General features: G+C 42.1%; 1 protein-coding gene across 2 annotated transcripts in view; it reads left to right on the forward strand.

Moving 5' to 3' along the window:
• LOC119649312 (protein bric-a-brac 1) overlaps window positions 1-21,971 on the forward strand; it is a 338,265-nt gene that overhangs the window by 313,732 nt on the left and 2,562 nt on the right. For both annotated transcript variants that reach the window (XM_038051415.1, XM_038051416.1), the window contains one exon: window positions 16,012-16,427. In XM_038051415.1, the coding sequence (XP_037907343.1) occupies window positions 16,012-16,427 (416 nt within the window). The remainder of the gene's footprint in view (window positions 1-16,011; window positions 16,428-21,971) is intronic.

Raw genomic sequence — 21,971 nt, forward strand, 5'->3', positions numbered from 1 at the left:
CTCTATTGGTGACCCTGAGCTTCAATCTATTAGGTTCGTCGTGGGAGGATCTAGAAGCAAAGTTCTAACATTTTCTCCATAAAGTGCTGGCTTGCAGTTTTGCCTTCTTAATTCTGATAACCGAGCTGTGGTAGTATATATTTGCAGATATCTACCAAGTATTTGCCTTTAACTGTTATTGTGGGATTGAGGTTCGAAAAGAAATGAGCGTATCATCGGTAAATTGGATAAGGTTAATACCGATGTTAGGAGTCGGGACGTCAGCCGTGAAAATGTTATAGATCGGAAATATTGTTTCCAGCAAAGAAGTGCTTATCTCTTTAAGGAAACTTGTTGCAAGTCTAATCGAGATAGTAAACTCGTTTTCTATTAGTTTATAGATAAGTCCGTTTGCCTGTGCAAAGTTGAAGGCCTTATCTAAGTCTAATGCATATGCTATCGTTGGTATTAGTCGGGTGTTCAGAATGCCATGGAGGTAGCTAAGAACATTTTGTCTTCCATATTTAAACCTTATTCTCTAAAAAAAATTACCAAATTTGTTAAAAAGAAAATGGACCTAAGGTTTTCTGGTTCATGAGCGATAATTTTTTTTGATCTGAATTATTTTGCCTACTTTCCAGATGGAGGCAAAATAGACATTCTTTATGCGCTTGTTAAAAATTGCAAGAAGTTTTATTGAAGCTGCGGGAAGGTTCCTAGTGATGAAGCTAGAAATTCCGTCTGGAGTTTCACTAAATTGCGGGTGAACTTTTTATTACAGAATTTCGCCACCACCAGGTGGTTGTTATTTTTTAAAGTTCTCTGTGAAACAAAGCCTTATTAAAATCGATTCAGTGTCTCTCTGTCCGCCTTTTTTTGAGTGGAGGAGATCCATGCGTCTGAAATCTAGTACTCGCATGCCGGACTCTTACCGACTAAAACCTCCCATATTTTCTCCACACTTCTATTATGTCAGCGATGGCCTTGAGCGAACAACATCTGCACCAAAGCAAGTTTCAACAGTTTTTTGTTTCCGCCGTTTTTAAAGATCACCAACGCCATCTTGTGCCTTGCCAAGCTTCAGCCCGAACTCTTCAAGCGAAGCATGGGTCATCTCGTTTGGATAGATTTGTACCTCGTCGGAGTGATTATATATTATAACCACTCCAACGTCATCTGCGAATTTAAAGACAACGGCTTGCTTAGGTACTGGAAGCCGGAGAATGTCATCATACATTATATTCCATAGTAGAGGATCCAGAACAGACCTCTTTGGAATTCCTTATTATATTGTACGCCTTCAGCTCTTCTTTCAAATCGTAGAGTAGTTTCTGCTGTCGGAAGTGGTCGAAGATCACTAAGCCCCTCAATGATACGATTGCATCTGCAGAATTGAACGCGTTGTTGATGCCAAGGATCACCAGTGCGCAGTATTTCCCTTCGTCAAAGGCTTTCCTAGCTAAGTCAGATTCCACTTTGGTAGCATCAACCGTTGATCGAACCTTCCAAACTGTCTATTAGATAAATAGCCACCACTATCAATTGTTAGATATAAGTGGTTACAGACTATTCGCTCGAGTACCTTCCCTATTTTATTCAGAAGCCAGATAGGTGTATAAGAAGTTAGTTTACTTACCGGCCTATCTGACTTTAAGCTCATTACAAGTTTTTGTAATTTCCACTCTATGGGGCAATCTATGAATGCCTGTGCGCAAATGCTTGGTGCCATTCTCATTGCCAGTCTCAGTGCCTTGTTGGAAATTCCCTTTTCATTGCCTCCAGAATTTCGTCTGCGATTATTGGAGAGGTGTCTTCGGCGCTCAATCGTTGAGAAGGTAGTTTCCAGATATCGGGGAAGCAATATCGAGACAATCACCCACAGCAATCTGGGGCACTTACTAGGAGGGAGCCTTTTACCTTTATTGCCAACATAAGCTACTTGTATGGATGTCCCCATGTATCAGAATGTATCTCATCACAGAGTCGCTTGAAGCAATACTTTTTATTCCTCGTGATGACCCATTGCGACTTCTTGCGTGTGTATTTATACTCGAGGTATCTTTCTTCATACACCACTCCACTCTGGCTTGTATTTTCGGCGTTAACTTCACGTTCCGTTTGTCCATCTGTCTGTTACACCCATTTTCTCAAAAACTGTTACTCGTATTAATATGAAATTTGGCTGAAAGATGGGGCCTGTAAGTCCCCTCACATACTATGAGTATCATCATTCGATATTGAGTCTAGTCTGACGTGGTAAAGGCATATACATTATAAGTTAGGTGCAAATGCAACAGATATATACTCAAATGTCCTTATATCAGAAATACACCAAATCTTTCATGCCTGAAGTGTTGCGGTTTACGACTTGTTTCAAATTCAGCTTTTGTGCTTTCTCTGATTTGAATTCGTCCCAATAGGTGTGGATGAACAAGCTTATTGTGGTCATTACTTGCTTTTGCAACTGGTAAGATGAGGTCGATTTTGTTGAGTTCAACTAAGAAGTGGTTGGGCATACCTGGTAGCGTCTTGCATAATTTCATCTGACATCTTTGCCTGGTTTTCTCTGACAGCGGGAAACAGTCAATTATAGTTTGACTTGGGAGTCTTGTTGGTCTGTGGTCCATTTAAACAGGGTTTTTTCATTCTGATTAATTGCCGTATCGCCCCAGTAGGGGTACCTTACGTTGGAGTTCCTGCTGAAGATGAGCTATTTTGATTTTAACTAGAGATTTCCCAAGACTTTCAAGCCATTGCTCAGGTGCTTAGTTAGGGATTTACATTTGATATCGACGGGAACTATCAAAATCCGTCTACTGTCAGTGATCCTGAAAGTCATAGGAACTGTACTCGAGACAATTCTTTTGTGGCATAAACCCTCCTGGATAATGTATCCCCCGCTCTTTTCATGTTAAGAAAGTCACAAAACTTAAAGTTCATGATTTTCTTTTTATTAAGGTTTTGGGTAAAACAAAATCTTATTAAAATCGATTCATTGTCTGTCTGTCACACGCACTTTTCTCCAAAATTTGGTGGACATATGGGAACTATCAAATTCCACGCATGCACTGAGTGACATAAATTTGCGTGCAGTTTAAAAGGGGGCTCTCCATATATGTACAATTATTTTATATGGTGTCCAAGCCTCAAAATACTCTCTACATCGATATATGCTCAAATTAAATTAATAATAGTTTTTCTTTTATTTTATTTAGTTTTATTTCTCAATATTTTTACACCAAATTTTGATCACCTTCAAAATATTCGCCTTTGACTACAACGCACTCCTCCAAACGATTCTTCCATTGTTCAAAACATTGTTTAAATTCACCCATCGGGATGTTCTTTAAGCCTTCGAGCGATTTTTGTTTCACCTCTTCCACAGTGGGAAAACGCTTTCCTTTCATATTCCTTTTGAGTCCTTTCCTTTTGGGGAACAAAAAGAAGTCACAGGGGGCTAGGTCCGGTGACTATGGGGGTGGACAATCGGTATCATGACATTTTTGGTCAAAAATTGCTTCACGGAAAGGGCGCGGGGGGCGGGCGTTGTCATGGTCGAAGAACCAGTCGCCTGTGCGCCAAAGATCTGCCCTTTTCTTCCGGATACTCTCCCTCAATCTTTTCAAAACCTCCAAGTAGAACTTCTGGTTGACAGTTTGACCCGGGGAAACGAACTCCGTATGAACAACACCTCTGCAATCGAAGAAATAAATGAGTATTGTCTTGATGTTTGTCTTCACTTGGCGAGCTTTTTTGAGACGAGGAGAGCCAGCTGTCTTCCACTGGCTTGATTGCTGCTTTGTTTCGGGGTCGTATCCATAGCTCCACGATTTATCACCAGTAATTACCTTGGAAAAAAATTCAGGGTCCTCTTCGAGCTGATTTTGAAGCTCAAAACGTGCCTGAAGTCGACGCTCCCTTTGCTCGTCTGCGAGAAGGCGCGGTGCAAATCTGGCTGCAACGCTTCTCATGTACAAATCTTCGGATAAAATTCTCTGAATTGAACTCCATGACATTCCCGACAACTGACAGAGTTGATCAATGGTTCGGCGACGGTCTTCACGAACGAGGGCATTGATTTAGTCGACGTTTTCATCAGTTTTTGACTTTGAGGACCGTCCTGAACGAAGTTGGTCTTCAATAGACATTTCTCCATTTTTAAAAACGTGAAAACCAATCGTAAACTCTGGTTTTACTTAAGGCAGCATCCCATAAGCAGTCTTAAGCATTACAATAGTTTCCGCAACCGATTTCACAGCCGCGTATTGTTCTCGACAATCTGCCACTACGTTTTCGCAGAAATGTAAAAAGTTGTTTTGTCCAAAAAAGTCTCATAGGCGAACCGATGCCCACAACGTCGCATACTGACGCAGTTGGCGTAACGCTAACGGACATGAGGTCAAGCAATAGGTTCCCCCACTCTCCCTGCCCACCACAGCGTAATTCCCGGAACTTATGGGTCCCCTTCGTATTACTATATTTTTGAGAAAATTGACTAGAAACCCTCATTATGTTTATCCTAGGATGCAACCAATTTAGACTATAATATGAAGCATATTGTCCCTAATTTTGATTAAAACTGCACCATTACTAACAAAGTTACAGTAGCACAAAGTTGTCCTTACCGTGCCAATTTACTGCAACCCAAAGTACTAAATATCAATATCACACTAATGTGAGCAGTCTGACATGCCAAATATATATACATTATGGGCTACGTGCAAATGTGACAGTTCTACACTCAAATATTCTCACACAAGAAACAAACAAAACTTTTCATACCTGAAGCGCCGAGCTTCCGGTTTCGCGACTTGTTTATATCTGAAGTAAGTTAAAATCTTGGCACTTGCTGATAATATTCAACTGAGAGTGTGAAGCGTATGAGGTTGACTATTATCAATACAGGGCTTTCCATAAAATGATTTATTTAAGTCGCTTTCTAAAAAATAGGGGCAATGGGATTTTTAACTATGTGACGCGGAGCTGTGATGCACTCGTCGCTCCTCACACCTTCTTTTTCTTCAGTCTTTGTCCCGTTCACAAGCGGGGTCTGCTAGTCGTGATCGGTTTCGCTATTTTATTTTATGAAATGCCTGATCTGTCGTTGTTTCGGCCGGCATTTTGGTGTTCAGACCAATATTAGTAATTAGTAATATGGTTCATTGTCTCCTATAGTCGACCAACACTCAGAACTATAGAGAGCGGCAGACGGACGACATTACGATAAATTTTAGATTTGAGGTGTTTGGTGATACGTCGATCACAAAGAACACCAGTTAGTTCCCCATCATCAAATGAAAAGTCTCGGCTAGTACTTTCCGAAGCCTTAGTTTTGACATGTGTTGAAAAGGTGAGGAGTGCGCGGGGTCGAAAGTGACCACTTTTTTCACGGATTCATTCTCAACTATCCAACCGAAAAGTCTGAAAAAAAAAATCAAGAGCCATACCAATATCTGATCAAATAAAGTTGGCTGCAAAACCCCCCTTGCAGCAATGTAGGCTATAATATAGAGCATGATCCTACAAAGTTTGGTGCAAATCACGTTATTACTGGCAAAGTTATAATAGGGCAAAGCTGTCAGTATCAACGAATGTGGATATTCTGACATAAAATGTGCATTAAGTGCTAGGTACTAATGGGACAAATGTCCACTCAAATGGTTTTATAAAAGAACATTTCATACCTGAGGCGTCCAGTTTCCCGACTGGTTTCAAATCGTTTGGAATTAATTTCGTTATGTTCATGACGGAAAACAACTATAATATTTACACTTTCAAAACTTCTGACAGTTACATATTTTATGTCAAGCCATCAGGACGTATGCTGCAAAAGATGAGATCTTCGATTGTATCTTCATTGGTACTTCTAGGTGCAGCAGATGCCTATAAAATAAATAACTTCATTTGATCCAGGAATTGGAAAGGCAAGAGTCAAAGGTTTGTCAGGTTTTTTTTTTAATTTTGTGGTATCACTCTCCACCATCCCTTCCTGGAATTTCGGGGGTTAATTAATGCGATTACTTTCCAGAGTATATACATATTTGAAGATCTGGGAGATAACATTGAATAGTCTTCCCTTTATTACCATCAGCCAGCAGAATTATTACAGCAAACATTGATTATTGGTGCGTGCGTATGGATTGGTTGTAGACATATGCAAATGTGGAAATATACTATAACCACGCATTGGAAACGCAGAATGTGCCTCCATTATGGTCTCGTTGTAGCATCTTTCTCCTCTTGTACATGAAAATTGAATAACAAACCAACCATCTCTGAATGTGTAGTCTTTATTCTCGATGGCTTTCATAACTCGCCTTTTTATTAATATTTGCTCCTAACATAGTTATTCATTTAAATTTATATTTTTCATGAAGTTCAAACAATAGACAGACGGCAACCATTATAAATAATGGAATAGGAGGGAGACTAACGACTTTCTATTAGTGAAAAGTAAATATAGAACTTGGGACGCTACGGACCAGCGGCACACCAAAAAACCTACATTTATTTCATATGCCCCACCGGGTTGAACTCGACTCTGAAGGCTGCGGCAGATTATGATGTGGTATCGCGCTCTTAAGTGACTCATTATGCCACTGTCCTGGTGTTTACCCCGTGTATTTATTTAGTAAATATCAAGCCTTGGCTCATGCTGTTATTTGGAATCCATAGCTTAAAACTAACAGTCCAGCGACAGAGCGACAGGGCTACAACCACGAAGGCCATTACATCTATTTGAGAAAGTACTCGGGCTATTAAATAGCTTGACGGACTGGCATTCCGATTCTATTCCTATCGGATCTCCAGTTTCCCTCTAACGTAACGTATATTATGCCATTGACCTTATATTTATTGTGTAGCTCACATTTTACATTTGTGTTGTAACAAATGCAATGCAACGCAACGCAGTACCATGTGCGAGAAAGTTCAGAGTCTCTTTGTCTATCTGTCGCTGTCAACCAGATACAACAGTGAATCACAATAAAATCCTTCGGTTCAACTGTGGAAAAGATGCAGTTTCTTTTGAATAATGACATGTTTGATACTTAGATAGTCGTGGCTGATGAAGCTAGGTAAGGAGCCGCAAGACATGTGGGCTGGGTGGTAATACCGTCTGAACTTCAAAGCTCCTGAAGTATTGGAGGTCTTGAGACTATCCTCTATGCTGAACGGGGTACAGGATCTAGAGGGTGGGATGTCCTTTTGAGTATTCCAATAAGCAACAGATATTGCTGTCTTCTATTTCTGGTGCTATTTATCTTAATTTTTCTAACTCTAATTAGCATAGGTGTCATGGTGCAATGAGCAGTCCTTATAATCCCTGTACCTGGGGCTGATAGCACTGCAGGACAAGATTCTTGATGCATTATGCGGCGCCCAAATACTCGTAATAAAAGCGGCTTAAGAGGTACTCACTTCACTAAGCGCTACTGGTCGGTTCGCAGATAGTCCTTTGGGCTTGGTGGTCATCACTGAATGCATGGGTGATACCGTTTTCATTCCTACTAGCCATAAAAGCCGTATCGATTGGCCGGGGTACTTGCATCGAAGATCGCAATCTCAAACTGCAGCCGTCCGTAAATATGGACAATCTTTACTTTGAATCGCTGTAACCGCTAAGTACACTGCATTACAATGTACATATATTGTAGTCTTTATACGTACTCGAAAAATACCCAAGAAAGAGCTGTTCCCATTCCATTCATATTATTTTTCTATTTATTTTATTGATTATGATGGAATCTGGCATCATGAGGCATTCGATGCGGTCGATGCCAGGCGTGTTTGGACGGAAATATGAACGAGAAAACTAGAGAAAGCCTAAACATTAAATTTATTTTTAAATTCAACATTTGTGGTCTTGCTTGGATATTATGAAAGTAATGACGACGGCAAAGACGATTGCGGAGAGATTACCAGCAACTCTGGCTCTACACACAGCCAACCGACAACGAGCGAGTGAATCGACGAACCAAACAACAAGCAACCAACCTTCCATTATAATTTTTTCCCAACTTTAGCTATTAATAAGATAAACTTGTAACGATATCGAAACAATTTATTTAATCAATAGTTGTATCTTTTATATAGAGCCAGAGCCGGAGCCGTGGCCGGAGCCGGAGTGTAATTGGAATAAATGTTGCGCAATCGTTACTGTTTGCTTTTTAGTGGAAAAGAGGACTCATTAATTTCGAACACGTAATGGGTTCAGAGATTTTTTCCTTAAGATAATAGCATTTAAAAGGAAAATGAAAAATAAATAAATCTTCCAGCAAGCATAGCGCACACAGATATTACTTTATGAGTTTTTTATTTCTAGAACGAACGAGGGGAGCCGGGCCCGTTGTGTTTGTATTCAAATTTATGGGGGCTTCGGAATAAAATTATATTTGAATTGAAAATGCAATGAAACACTCTGTGATACATAGAGAATAATACGTTGTTATTGATAAAGCACAAACGTATGCAAAAATATGTTCATACATTTCGCTCGCTACTGAACCCGGCCCGGCCTGGAGTCATTTGGCCGAGGAAGTAAATTGCAAGCAAAAAGTTCTATTTAAAAGTTTATAGTGCCTCGAGCTAGATAATTTTCATATATTCATTATTATTGCGTATGATATCGAAGAAAAAACGGCAAATCGTGTTGCTGAAAAACAGATTGCGTGAAAATATGAGATAAATGATTTGAAATCGAAGCACCGTTGATGGGGAAATTCTTGTATGGAAATTATCATCTCTTAGTGGACCGTTTTGGTGGTTCAGATATTTAGCCTGATCGGTCTTTGCATGCTTGTCATGTAGTTGTAGTTTTGTCTTTGCACTATTGCTATCTGTTTTTGTTCCAGTACTCTGTGCTACTGGTGCCGAGAGAAGCTTCCTCATATATTGTCTCTGTCGCCGAACCAAACTCCCGGAATTGCCACGTTGTTCCAAAAACTAATTCGGCTTATAAGACATCAAGATCCCCTTTGAAACTGCACGGTAGCCCTAACAGGACAATAGGAAGAATGTCGACCCAATGGGCATTGTCCTAATAGGATATGATTGGTGACTTCAGAGTGCGGTGCCAGCGTTCAGTTGCCCCACTCGAAACTGGCTGATATGGTATCATGAGGATAAGTTTGCACCTGATTAGGTCCCTCAATATCTTGAGTAAAACTGACGCAAACTGCGTGCCTTCATTAGTAGTGATGACCAACGGTTCTCCGTAGCGGATCCTTCAATTCATATAGAATGCAGCAGCGAATGTCTCGGCCGCTTGATTCACCTTGTAGCCAACGAGAGAACCGGTCCAGAATAGTCAAACAGTATCTGAAACCCTGGGATAGCACCAGCGATCCACTAATGTCCAAATGAACGTGTTGGAAATATCGATTCATCATCATCATCATCAAGAGGGCAACAACCGGTATCCGGTCTAGGCCTGCCTTAATAAGGAACTCCAGACATTCCGGTTTTGCGCCGAGGTCCACCAGTTCGATATCTTTAAAAGCTGTCTGGCGCCATCGGTCATCTCAAGCAAGGTCTGCCTCGTTTTCTTTTTCTACCATAGGTATTGCCCTTATAGACTTCCCGGGGTGGATCATCCTCATCTATACGGATTAAGTGACCCGCCCACCGCAGCCTGTTGGGCCGGATTTTATCCACAACCAGACGGTCGTGGTATCGCTCATAGATTTCGTCGTTATGTAGGCTACAGAATTGTCAACCCTCATGTAGGGGACCAACATTTTTTCGTAGGATTCTTCTCTCGAACGCGGCCAAGAGTTTGCAGTTTTTTTTGCTAAGCATCCAAGTCTCCAAGGAATACACAAGGACTGGCAAGATGTCTTGTACAGTAAGAGCTTTGACCATTTGGTATTATTATCTTTATAATTCTGAAAACCGCTTGCAACTGCAGGAATGTACTATATTTTATAATCGAAACTGGAGTAATTTTTATTCAAACTGAACTTCACTTTTAACTTAATGATAATGTCGGGCTGATGTCTTAGCAAATTTTTCTCGACAGCTCCGATAATCGATGTGTCTTTTCGACTTAGGCGCCTTCACAATTCGCTCCACGAAACAACGCACTGCGCACAAATGAAGGCGACTTGATTGACGACAATTCGATATTCCAAACTGAGACCGAAACGGATTACGAGGAATTAGTGGAAATTACTTTTTTAGAACTCTCCACTCCTGTGGCGAGTTTTAAAAAGCGCGGAGAGTGCCGGCGGCGTCATCTATCCGCTCGCATTCGCAACATTCGAAATAAATTTATTTCGAATGTTGCCAATCCTGCTGCGCCACATCACTCCGCCCCCAGATGAAATCTAGGGGTTTCAGCGACCGAACCCGGAACTGCGTTCCCCCATCATTCTGCGAAGCGAAAGCGACGTGGTTTTGGGGCGCACATTGGCTTCAGCCGTCAGGGAGACCGCCTTTTTGTGTCCTCCGATCTCGAGCTGGAAGAAATGCTCTCCACGCTCGAGAACACGGACCGCGCCTTCATATGGAGGCTGCAGCGACTTCCGGACGGCATCCGTCCTGACCAGGACGTGCGTGCACGTGTCCAGTTTCTTGGGCGTACAGACAGGTGTGGACGAGTGTCGAGTGGGGGGTGTGGCTTTGATGCGTCGATGATTGTCCCTCAGCAGACGCACCAATCCCGACTCTGTCGATCTCTTGTCGAAGCCCGGATCACTTGGGAGTCTTGGGTTCTCCCCGTATACCAGCTCCGCGGGGCTGACAGCAAATTCCTCTCGGCGGGTTGTACGTAGGCCGAGTAGGACGAGAGGTAAGACTTGAGTCCAGGACGGATGGTCGCGTACGATAATGGCGGCTTTCAGCGTCCGGTGCCAACGTTCTAGCATCCCATTGGATTGCAGGTGGTATGCCGTAGTCCGCTGGCGTTCGAAACCCAGGAGTTTGCCTAACTCCGAGAAAAGGGTGAACTCAAATTGCATTCCCTGGTCAGTGATGACCACTGCAGGGACGCCATAGCGAGGGATCTACTCTCGACAGAGGGCTTCGGCACAAGATTGCGCCGTAATGTCCTTCAGAGGTATTGCCTCAGGCCACCGCGTAAATCTGTCGATAGTTGTAAGGCAATACTTGTAACCGTACGAGTCTCGCAAACGTCCTACTATGTCGAAGTGTATAGTGTGGAACTGCATGGTACTGCGGGGAAATGAGCCCACTTCTTTTTTTACATGACTGGTGACCTTACACTTCTGGCATGCGATGCACTCTCTGGCCCAGGAGTTGATGTCCTTATTCATGAAGGGCCAGAAGTATTTTTCGGTGACTAACCGATTTGTTGTCCTGATGCCTGGATGCGCTACGTCGTAAACCGCGTGGAACACTTCCTTGCGAAAGGTGGCCGGAATGTATGGGCGGGATTCTTTCCCGAGTCTTCGCAGCAGAGTGAGAGGTTCGAGCCGAAGATGGGCAACTCCCGAAATTTGTATTTGAGGTTGGATTTGAGACTCTGAAGTACTGCGTCATCCTCCTGTGCCTTGGCAATAGCCGAGAAGTCGAGTGCGGCGGATGTTACCCTCGGAGACACGAGACAAAGCGTCAACAACTATGTTGTCCTTGCCGGACACGTGTTGGATTTCTGACTTAAACTGGCTTATAAAGCTCAGGTGTCGAAGCTCACGAGGGGACGCTTTGTCGGGCTTTTGTTTCATGGTGAGACGTTTCGAGCGGAACAGTTTTTGTGAGCTGAAATAGACTCTGTTGGCTGCCAACAACCGTGCGCGGATTTCATCATCATAGCTGTCATCGGTTGTGATTTTCGACCCTAGATAGGAGAAATTATCAACGATATGAAATTTGTAGTCTCCTATGTTTATTCTTCCCGTTTGACCAGTGTGGTTTGATGTTGTGGGTTGGTTGGTTTTCGGTGCTGATGCTGTCGCCATATACTTTGCCTTGCATTCATTAATGTGCAGCCCAAGATCTCGCACCGCTTCCTCGATTTGGATGAAGGTAGACTGTACATCTCGGGTTGTTCTTCCCATCATGTCAATATGGTCAGCGTAGGTCAATAGTTGGGTGGACTTGAAGAGAATGGTACCTCTCGCATTTACATCGGCATCGCGAGGAGCCTTATCGGTTTTTAGCTGAAAGGCATTAGTAAATATTTTTTGAAATATGTTTTCACCAAGAAATGAGGGCTTTCAAGTAAATATCGAAAATGGCGGATACTGGTGTAAATAGAAAGCAGTTTTTGGTTGTACATGCTATATTAGCTTTTTGAGCTCGAGTCAATTTCCGTTGGAACTATGCTACGGGCTATGCTATGAACTATGCTACGGGCATCTGTAATAATTTTTTGGTTTCATTGCTACCAAAAATGCATTTCGCACGACCACTACTCCGCCGTAGCCTGTCTCAAGCCATGGTTGAGAAAAAAGGAAGAGGGGATAGCTGTAGCCTGAATGGTTGAGTTACACCTAAGCGTCTGAAGTGAATAGGGTGTCACGAACTAAGTAGCCAGACCTGCCAAATAGTTGTGTAGACTCTGGTACGTTTCGAACCACCTGAAGCAGCTATCACCGGGGCCACCCCTGGATAGAGTTTTGCGATGGGCTGATAACCCATCCATGTAAAAACTACTCCATGTCAAGAGACCTGGAACATTTGCCTCGGATTGTATGGATAAACGACGACGACCAAGCAAACGTCTAACAGACTATTGTTTCGGATCCTGAAATGTACGCTCCCTGGGCAAAACAAGGGGCTCCTTCAATAAGTCAAGATTTACAAATTGAACGTGATAGCAGTCCACGAAACAAATTGGATTGGTAGCGAAATAAGCGATATGAATTCGCACACAATTTTCGAAAGTGGAAAACAATTCAAGCTGCACGTCATTGACTTCAAACCTATCAACGAGAGGTCGTGTGCAATTCGTATTAGGACTCGTTTGTTCAACCTCTTGCTCATCAACGTGTACGTCCCGACGCCGCAGTGAAAAACGAATTTTATGCACGCCTGGAGACACTGTTTGATTCTCCAACTCCCAACAAACGATGTCAAAATATTATTGGGGGATTTTAATGCAAAAGTTGCGAAAGCTGGCATCGGGAAATCACTGGAGGACGCAGCCTGCATTAGGAATGCAATCATATCGGCCAACGATTAAATGACTTCCCCAGCAATAGAAATTTTGTCGTAAGCTCCACATGCTTCCCGCTCCGGCGCATTTACAAACAGAGCTGGAAATCACTAGATGCATATACTGCCAACCAAATTGACCACTTCCTCATTAGTAAAAGATGGACGTCCAGTGTATTGGATGTATCGAGGAGTAAACTGCGATTCAAACGATCACTTGGGGAAGGCAACATATCGGTGCGGAATCTCTTCAGTGCACCAATCGGGAATCAGCCCAACCAAAATCTTCACTAGTCTGTTCGTCCTATAAAATACTAATGAAAATTCTGCGGAATAGAATAAGACCATACGCCGAACGACTCATTGGCGAGTACCAAAGTGGTTTCAGGCCGGATCGCTCCACAATCCACATGGTTTTTGCAGTTAAACTAATCCTGCAAAAGTGCTGGGAATATATTTTGTTGACATGTACCAAATCATTGTCGACTTCAAGCAGGCATACGATAGTATAGACCGTGGAGTACTGTACAATATAATCCTGCTATTTCGTGTATCAGCTAAACCAGTACGACTGACGAAGATGACTATGACCAACTCCATCTCGCAGGTCAAGATCCAGAACAGATTGACTGATTCTTTTAAGACACGTAGTTGCTTGAAGTAGAGCGACAGATTGGCGCCGACGCTCTTCAACCTAGCACTTGAATACACTATCCGAGAATATCAACACCAACGGGCCGCTTCTCATTAAGTCGACATAATTATTAGCGTACGCAGATAACATCAACATCATGTCCCGAAAACTGAGCGAAGTAGAGAAACTTCTGCAATCTGTCAAAGGATGTCAATGAGACTGACGCGGTCAAACGGTGGATACAGTTGGCGGATAAGACTTTCTCCTCGGTCTTTCTCATAATGAAATGAAAGCATTTGCACAGAAACACGAAGCTCCGCGTATACAAAACCATCATACGACCAGTGCTACACTATGGGTGCGAAACCTGGACCCTAACCCAAGCCTCCGAAAAGGAAAGTCTTTCAGTGAATTTTCGAAGCAGTTCGCGACCGTGGTGGATGGCGCAACCGGTATAAACATGAGCTATATGAAGTGTACGATGAGCTAAAAGTCTCGAAATTCGTTAAACTACAACGCTTTCAGTGGGCAGGGCATGGCAAACGGATGAGCGACGATTACATGCCTAAAAAGGTTATGATTGGTGGACGTGGTGACGGAGCGCGACTTCGAGAAACCCCGAGAGTACAGTGGGAAAGGACAACATATACGGACGCCAAGCAACTACTGGGCTTCCAAGATTGGAGGACGGAGACCAGCCGCTCTAGAAAAAGATACCTTGGTCAGGGATTCTTCAATAAAGGGTGTGTATGCTCTTTATTTTTAGGAGATGTCTTGAGATTTGCAGAGACCAAGGTCAAAACAGTTAACTTTTCGAATAGACGTACCAGAGAATACTACTACGGGCCTGGAGATGTGATTTGTCCCATTGCTCCCTAAGTCTCTTATCTTATATCCAAAACATCAACAAAATGTTACAGAGTAAATTGAGATAGTTCAAATACATAAATGTGAACGTATTCCCACTTCATTTCCTCAGTGATAACGACATTAAACAACAAAACGACAATCCTTCAAGTTTAATTTGTATGTCCAATATATGAGCTTATCTAATTTCCCTTCTACGTAGAAACTATCTGAGTGGGTAAGAAAACCCTCGATAGTAATAGAAAAACTTTGTATAGTATGTATTTAATATTTTCGACCGCAGAAGCTGGAAACTTATATTAGATTACATAGTTTCTATCATTTTTAAATAACCCTATAAAAATCTTATCAAATATGAGTGACTATTTAGAAATGTTCTTTTTGATAAAATTTCGAATAACATGGTTGTCGCGTTCGTCTTCCATCGAATTTTATTCAATCATCAGTAATAATTGTACTAAACTATATAATCAAAATTAATTTATCACATGATAAAATATTGTTATCAATTTTTCGGCTCGGGGCAAATATCTTGACGGCGTCGTTTTTTATATATTTACTCTCCATTATCAAACAGAATGGGGACTGTGCTTACTTCATTGAGAAATTATTATTAGAAGAAGCTTATAAAAATACTCAAAAACAATTATTGAAATTCATTATTGCCGCGACATATATAATGTTATCCGTTTGATATGATTTCACTACTTCTACACATGTTTTATCACCGGCTTATACGTAGATCATTCATACGGCGAGAACGTATCTTTGTTGAGTTTATTGAGGAAAATATAATAGATTACAGTTCATCTATTTTAATGTTGATCCATCTAATTTTTTTTGCTATTTAGTGTCCAGCTACGCAGATAATGAAAATCCTTCACTTTCCTTGGAAAAATATATTTAATAGAATAATACAAAACTTTTAATAATGGATTCGATATCCGAGAGGAATTAAATAATAAAAAAATATTACCATTGTTTGGTCATTCTTTATGCTGTTGGAGATTAAATTTGGTCTTAATTTGTAACCTTTGGAAAATCCAAGACACAAGCGTACTAGGTCCCAAAATAGATTATGACGGGTAGATTAGCTCTATGTGTTTGAACATTGACTTTGTATCGTTCCACTTTCGCCTTTTTGAGAATTAAAATATTATAAATATATCCGTGATAGATAATACTTATATAATATATCCAGTTTTATGATAAAATAATGTTACGAACCAGCTTGAATTTTATTTGCCATTTTGCATAATGGTCCGAAAATGGACCTTGCAAGCTATTTCGATAGTCTCTACGCCGTCATGGGTTGCTTCTTATTTATTTTAAATTAGTTTTATATTAGAAGTTGGCAATAAATTATCTTGAAATTCATATTACTAACATTTTTCCTTTCTTATCTCTAATTACAGATAGTTACCAATACCAATTGCAGTCAATGTGGCAGAAATGTTGGAATACAAATCAAAACTTAATGCATCACCTGCGATTTCGTGAACGCGGACCACTTAAATCATGGCGTCCAGAAACTATGGCCGAAGCAATATTTAGTGTTTTAAAAGAAGGACTATCGCTTTCACAAGCTGCCCGAAAATATGACATTCCATACCCAACTTTTGTTCTATATGCAAATCGAGTACATAATATGCTAGGACCTTCCATAGATGGTGGTACCGATTTGAGGCCTAAGGGTCGAGGGAGACCGCAACGTATATTGTTGGGAATTTGGCCGGATGACCATATCAAAGGCGTTATAAAGACTGTAGTATTTAGAGATGCAAAAGATTTAAAAGAAGATGGAATGCACTTATCATATGGTAGACATTCGGTAAGTACAGAGATTGGATAATATTTTATATAGCTTTTATACAAAATTTTTATTTGGGATTTACTTAGCCTGATATTTTCGTTCTCCCAGTATTTGATTTATGCTTAATACTAAGGTAATGCGGTATTCATGTTCATTCATGTACATATGTACATATGGTATTGACCAAAATTTAAGACAAAACGTTACTGCTCCAGAAGTTTCAACATTCATACAATTAATTGATTTATCTTCGTTTGGGTAATCATGCTAAGTTTTTAACACAATCCTCATCTCATCCTACGGAGGAGTCCTTTTTAACAAACCATTTTATATAACTAGGGCCGTGGCCATGGACCTGTTAAAAATCCGGATCCAACAATCTTTTATTCCATTAAAATTTGTATGCCGAAACCGTGTTAAAATAACTGATTTCTTCGCCCTCATGTGATCTTCATCCAATGTTCATGCAAAAGTTCCGTGTGGTTAAGATCAAGTTCTTCATCGTTTGCCCCGTTTCGGTCCTATTACTACCATCGACAATGGCGAAATTAGCAGTTTGATGACTGATTAAATAGTCATTACATGTCCATACCATCGAAGACGCCTCTCTCGTAATTTTTCCGCATTGGTGAAACCCCATATCGACGCGAATGTGATCATGGCGTCTTACACCACTAATCCAGCGCAGCATCTGCGTCTTCATTACCGCGGGGCGCCGTTTATTGTCTTTTAAATTTGGGCAACATTCAGAACCGTAGGAGGCGACAGGACGAACGTCACCGCGGTAAATTTTCAACTTGAAACGCTCGTTGATATGTCAATCACAGAGGCGTCTTATGGAACGCCCCTTCGTCCAAGTTGCGCTAATGCGTGAAGCAATCTCATAATGCAGTTCAACATTGGCTGATAGCATTGATCAGAAACGGAAAATATCATCTGCATAAAGCAGTGTATAGACTGCTGGAAGTTAGATGTCTGGTGTGAAAGTGTCCATTCAAGAACAAAGAGGAGTGATGAAGGGATGCTTCTTTGATTAACACCGGCAGAGACATAAAACGGTTTTGATATAATCGCCATACTTCGAATCTTACTTTTCGGATCGTGGTAGAGCAATTTAACCCAGCGCGCCAGTTCCTCTAGCACTACATGTTGCTGCGGAGCATACCAGATGAGTTGTAGTGGCCCACGGTCAAACGCCTTCTCTAGATGCAGAAATGCATTGTAAAGAGGAGGATACTTCTCGGCGTAAGGTGTACTGCGTCAGTAGTTCCAAAGTTCTTTATAAACCCGGGTTGATTTACAGGTATTTGAACGATGTCACGAATACGGTTGTCAAGGATGCGTTCAAAAATGTTCATGGTATGCGACAGCAACCGGATCAGATAATTCATTCTGGTGGACTGCCTTTCCTTTTCTACATTATAACGGGAATGCTTTCTTCTAGTTTTCTACCCTACGCAATAACCCGATTGAAGAACTCACTGAATCATAGTGTTGGGTCCCAGCTTTTTGCCGATCTTATTCGTTTTATTACCTCTTCGACTTCAGTGGCGCGGACAGATGGAATTGCTAGAAATGCCGGCAGCTTTTGTAGAAGTGGAGGATGAACAAATTTTCCCATTGAAATTCGCTTGAAATATTCTCGTCCTCTATCTGTCATGGCTCACCGATCGATAAGCAAAGAATCGTTCCTGGCATTAACGCAACAGAAATGTTCGATATCCTGTGTGAGGTGGTGTCGATACAAATCTCTCCCGCCGTGCCGAGTGTCCAGTTTATCATAAAGATCTTTGTAATGAACCGCTCGAGTAATAGCGAATGTCTTAGCTTCCGCTGCCATTATAAAATGTCGGAAAATGAGACAATCGTTTAATACACCACGTATTGACAAGTATAAGGTGGTGAGTGTCCGCAAAATCGACTCCTCACTGCGTGCTTCAAACGCTATTTCTTGCGGATATTGAGGGAAAAAGAAAACCTGCTCCCTGCTCTATAAGACGCTAGAGGGCCAGAGGAGCGATCACGTCGGGAGTAGCACACAGATCCACCCTATGGCCGGACCTTTGGAATGCTTCCTGCGATAGTCTGCTAAGACTCGACATGTCAGAAGAGTCGCGTCTAGTTGGTTATGCAGACAATGTTGCGGCACTTATTGCCGTACGCACTGTTGAACAGGCGCAAAGCGGACTTGGCATATTGATGCGACACAAAAAAAATCCTGACCCTTCGTCCCATATCGATCGGCGAGTCGACTATAGAGTCAAAAAAAACTGTTAACTACCATGGTTTAACGCCTCTCGAAGATTAGTTTCTCCGAGCAAATGAAAGCAGCAGCGGACAAGGCTGCAGCTGGAGTCTGCCTTGAGCCGGCTAATGGTGAATGTTGGGGGTCCTACATTTACTAGGAGATGTCTTCTTATGGGAACAGTGCAAAACGTTCTGCTCTATGACGCGTAGGTACGGGCTGATGTCCTTGATAAGGAGATGCATCGCAAGTGCCTTGCTCAAGTACAGAGACGGAGAGCTTTGTGAGTGGCGTCTGTTTATCGTACTGTTTCAGAACCAGCAGTGATGGTGATTGCGGAAGTGATCCCCGTTGCCGCTCTTGCTAAGGAGCGTAATCGCAAGGGCGGAAATTTAAGAGAGATGGTTGCCCATGAAGTACTTACCGTGTGGCAACTCTTTTGGCAAAGTGAGCTCATAACCAGATGAACAGCGCTGCTCATCGACAATTTAGATCCGTGGCTGAACCGAACACACGGTATAATTGATCACTTCCTTACCCAACTTCTAAGTGGGCATGGAGGTTTTCAATCTTACCTGCACAGGATTGGGAAGGCTCGATCTCTTGATTGCGTGTTCTGCAATGAAGGGGCGGACGATGCCGAACACACCTTTTTCTCTTGTGAACTTCGGGACGGCTTTCGTCAGTAGTTTTATGCAGACACTGGAGAGCCCTCTCCAGACAACATTATCAGAGAGATGCTGAGCAGCGTTGGCAGATGGAGTCCTGTTGCGGGGCTAGTTCTCTGATGATAGGAGGTGTTTAGTTGGTAGTCCGACGGCGTATTGTTGCGGGTGTCAAATATAGTGTGTGTAAACGCATTCATCTACCTTACTCCTCAAAAAAAAATCCTTTCCACCTATGGCACCTGTTGCCGTCTGCCTTTTCAACCACATGACCATTAAAATCTCCCTTAAAAGCGATATAGCCTTCGGCAGGCGCGTTACAGGCCTTCGCTTCAAGTAGTTGCTAGAAGGCTCGGCATCGGTTTAGAAGTGGTATAATCGGAAGCTTGATCAGCTAGTCATCAAATGTCTCGAATTCTTTGATAGCATCATGAGAAGCCTTAGAGACGGCGATGTTAACACAATATTGAGTGCATGGGCTACCAATTTAGAGAATTTTATAGCCACTTGGACCTCGTTTGTGTTCTGTGTCGCAGTTTTTGGTATTACACCATCGAGTTTCTTGTAGAGCGCAAATATCAACGCGCCTCTTCCGAAGGTCTCTTGTGAGTTCCTCCATTTTCCCAGTGAGGGTACGAATATTTGCTCGAACTAATTTATTTACGTCCTGATGTCGTCCATGCCTCAAGAACCTTTACTATTTCTCGACAGGACCGGGGCCCATCGTGCCGCATCGACTGAAATAAATACCCTAGCATTTCTTCGAGTCTTTGAATTCAACACGGTCATTTTTAATGACATTTAATGCATTTTCTTGGTCGACCTGTCAACCCCGCTTCTGAAAGGGACAAAGGCTACAGAAAAAAAAAGTACGAAGTACTTTGCCTCAAGTCTCCTCTTTTATCTGGGCTTGGAATCAGCATATTATGTAAATAACATTCTGCACCCCTAGATAACTCCGGGCCGAGCGTATTACTCGCTTCCTTATGGAGAGTCAGATTACCATTTGCCGCGACATTTGCAAAGCTCTCAAGGTTTTGAACTACAGCTAGTAATTCCAAACAACTTGCGTGTCCTTGATTTAATTGAAATTTATTTGAATGAAATTGTGAAACGATACTATGATGGACGTAAAGCTAGAAAAAGATGAAAAAGAACTGAATTATTCGACTTTGTATGTGGCACCGGACATTTCGCAAACCTCGATAGCGGGATCGAAGAACACCGTTTTCGTGTCAGAGTCCTTGCCCACTCTCTAGAGCGCTCCAGAGGAAAAGGGGGGGGGGGGGGGGGGGGGGGGGGACTTGTAAGTGGCTTTGGCGAAATGTATCATACCTTCATGTCTGCTTCTAAGTTCGCATATGTGTTAGACGCACCTTCCTTGGAAACGGGTACGCCCGAATTGAGATAAAATCAGGCGGACATATACTCACTACGATATGGTAAGATAAGTAAAAGGGTTCAGGGCGGTCAAATTGTTTTTTTTCCAATATAGCTGTGCTGGGTATCCCTTAACCATCGTACCACCTCTAATGTCTCCTAAAATTTAACCGCACTTTGCTCACGGTTTTATTTTTTTTTATAGAGAAGATTTCTTAGTCCCGCTTTTCGAGGATTGTCTCTACGAACCTTGCTGCTGTCTTTCCCAAAACACGATACTTTCAGTGCCTATTTCTTTCCAATTCATTGTTCTAATTCCTCCCTTGCATTGTTCTATGTTTTTCACAAATTACGGCCCTGTTGCCGAATCTGCATACGTCAAACACACTTCTCTAGTGTTACGAGTGGAATATCAGCCTAATTCTGTGAAGATCCCTTCTGCAATGCTTGCAGTACACAATGTGGCAAACGTACCAGGGCTTATCTTTGCCGTAGTATAAAGATCTTATCGGGCCCCGAAGGTTCTCTTTCTTATATTCTATATCAAATTTTTAGTAGCTATTCTCTGCCTACTACTAACTCCCTCGTCACTGATGGCACGACAATAGCAGCAACTCCCCCCCCCCCCTTCCTCTTGCGGAAACAACAATCCCTTAATAATGAAGAAATCGCCGTACCCCCTTTTGAGTTATTCTTTTACAACCCGCTAAAAACCAACAAAGAGCTTATGTTTGTCGCTGAGGAGAAACCCTTTAAAAGTCTCTCATGCCTCGTTGAAAAACTGACTTGAGGTTTCTTTAGGCCTGTTCTTTCCTTCTCAATTAAATATCACGCTTGGGTAATTATTCGGGTTGATTGTCACTTAGCGAAGGATTTCTTTCCACTTCTTCTTTTTCCTCAGCCTTTGTTCCGTTCACAAGCGGGATTGGCACGTCGTCATCGGTTTTGCCCTTTGGTTCTGTCAAATGCCTGACCTGGATGCAATCTCGAGGCTTTTAAATCCCCATCCAGCGTATCAAGCCACCGTTGTTTCGAGGTCGTCCCTTTCCATTAAAAGTTAGCTTTTCTACTATCTATTATCTCAACATTAAATCGCATTTTACTCTGTAGAAAACTCTTTCCTTCGCTGGGGAATACCATAGATTTTTGTTGGCCATCACCAATCACGCGCGATGAAAAGCAGACTGCTCTTCTAAAGAAAATCTTGAAGGATCATAGGAGATTTACACATAATTGCGACCTACTGACTAGCGACCTACCAGCTGACGCAAT

Source organism: Hermetia illucens, chromosome 2, assembly GCF_905115235.1.
Source record: "Hermetia illucens chromosome 2, iHerIll2.2.curated.20191125, whole genome shotgun sequence".
Taxonomy (NCBI): domain Eukaryota; kingdom Metazoa; phylum Arthropoda; class Insecta; order Diptera; family Stratiomyidae; genus Hermetia; species Hermetia illucens.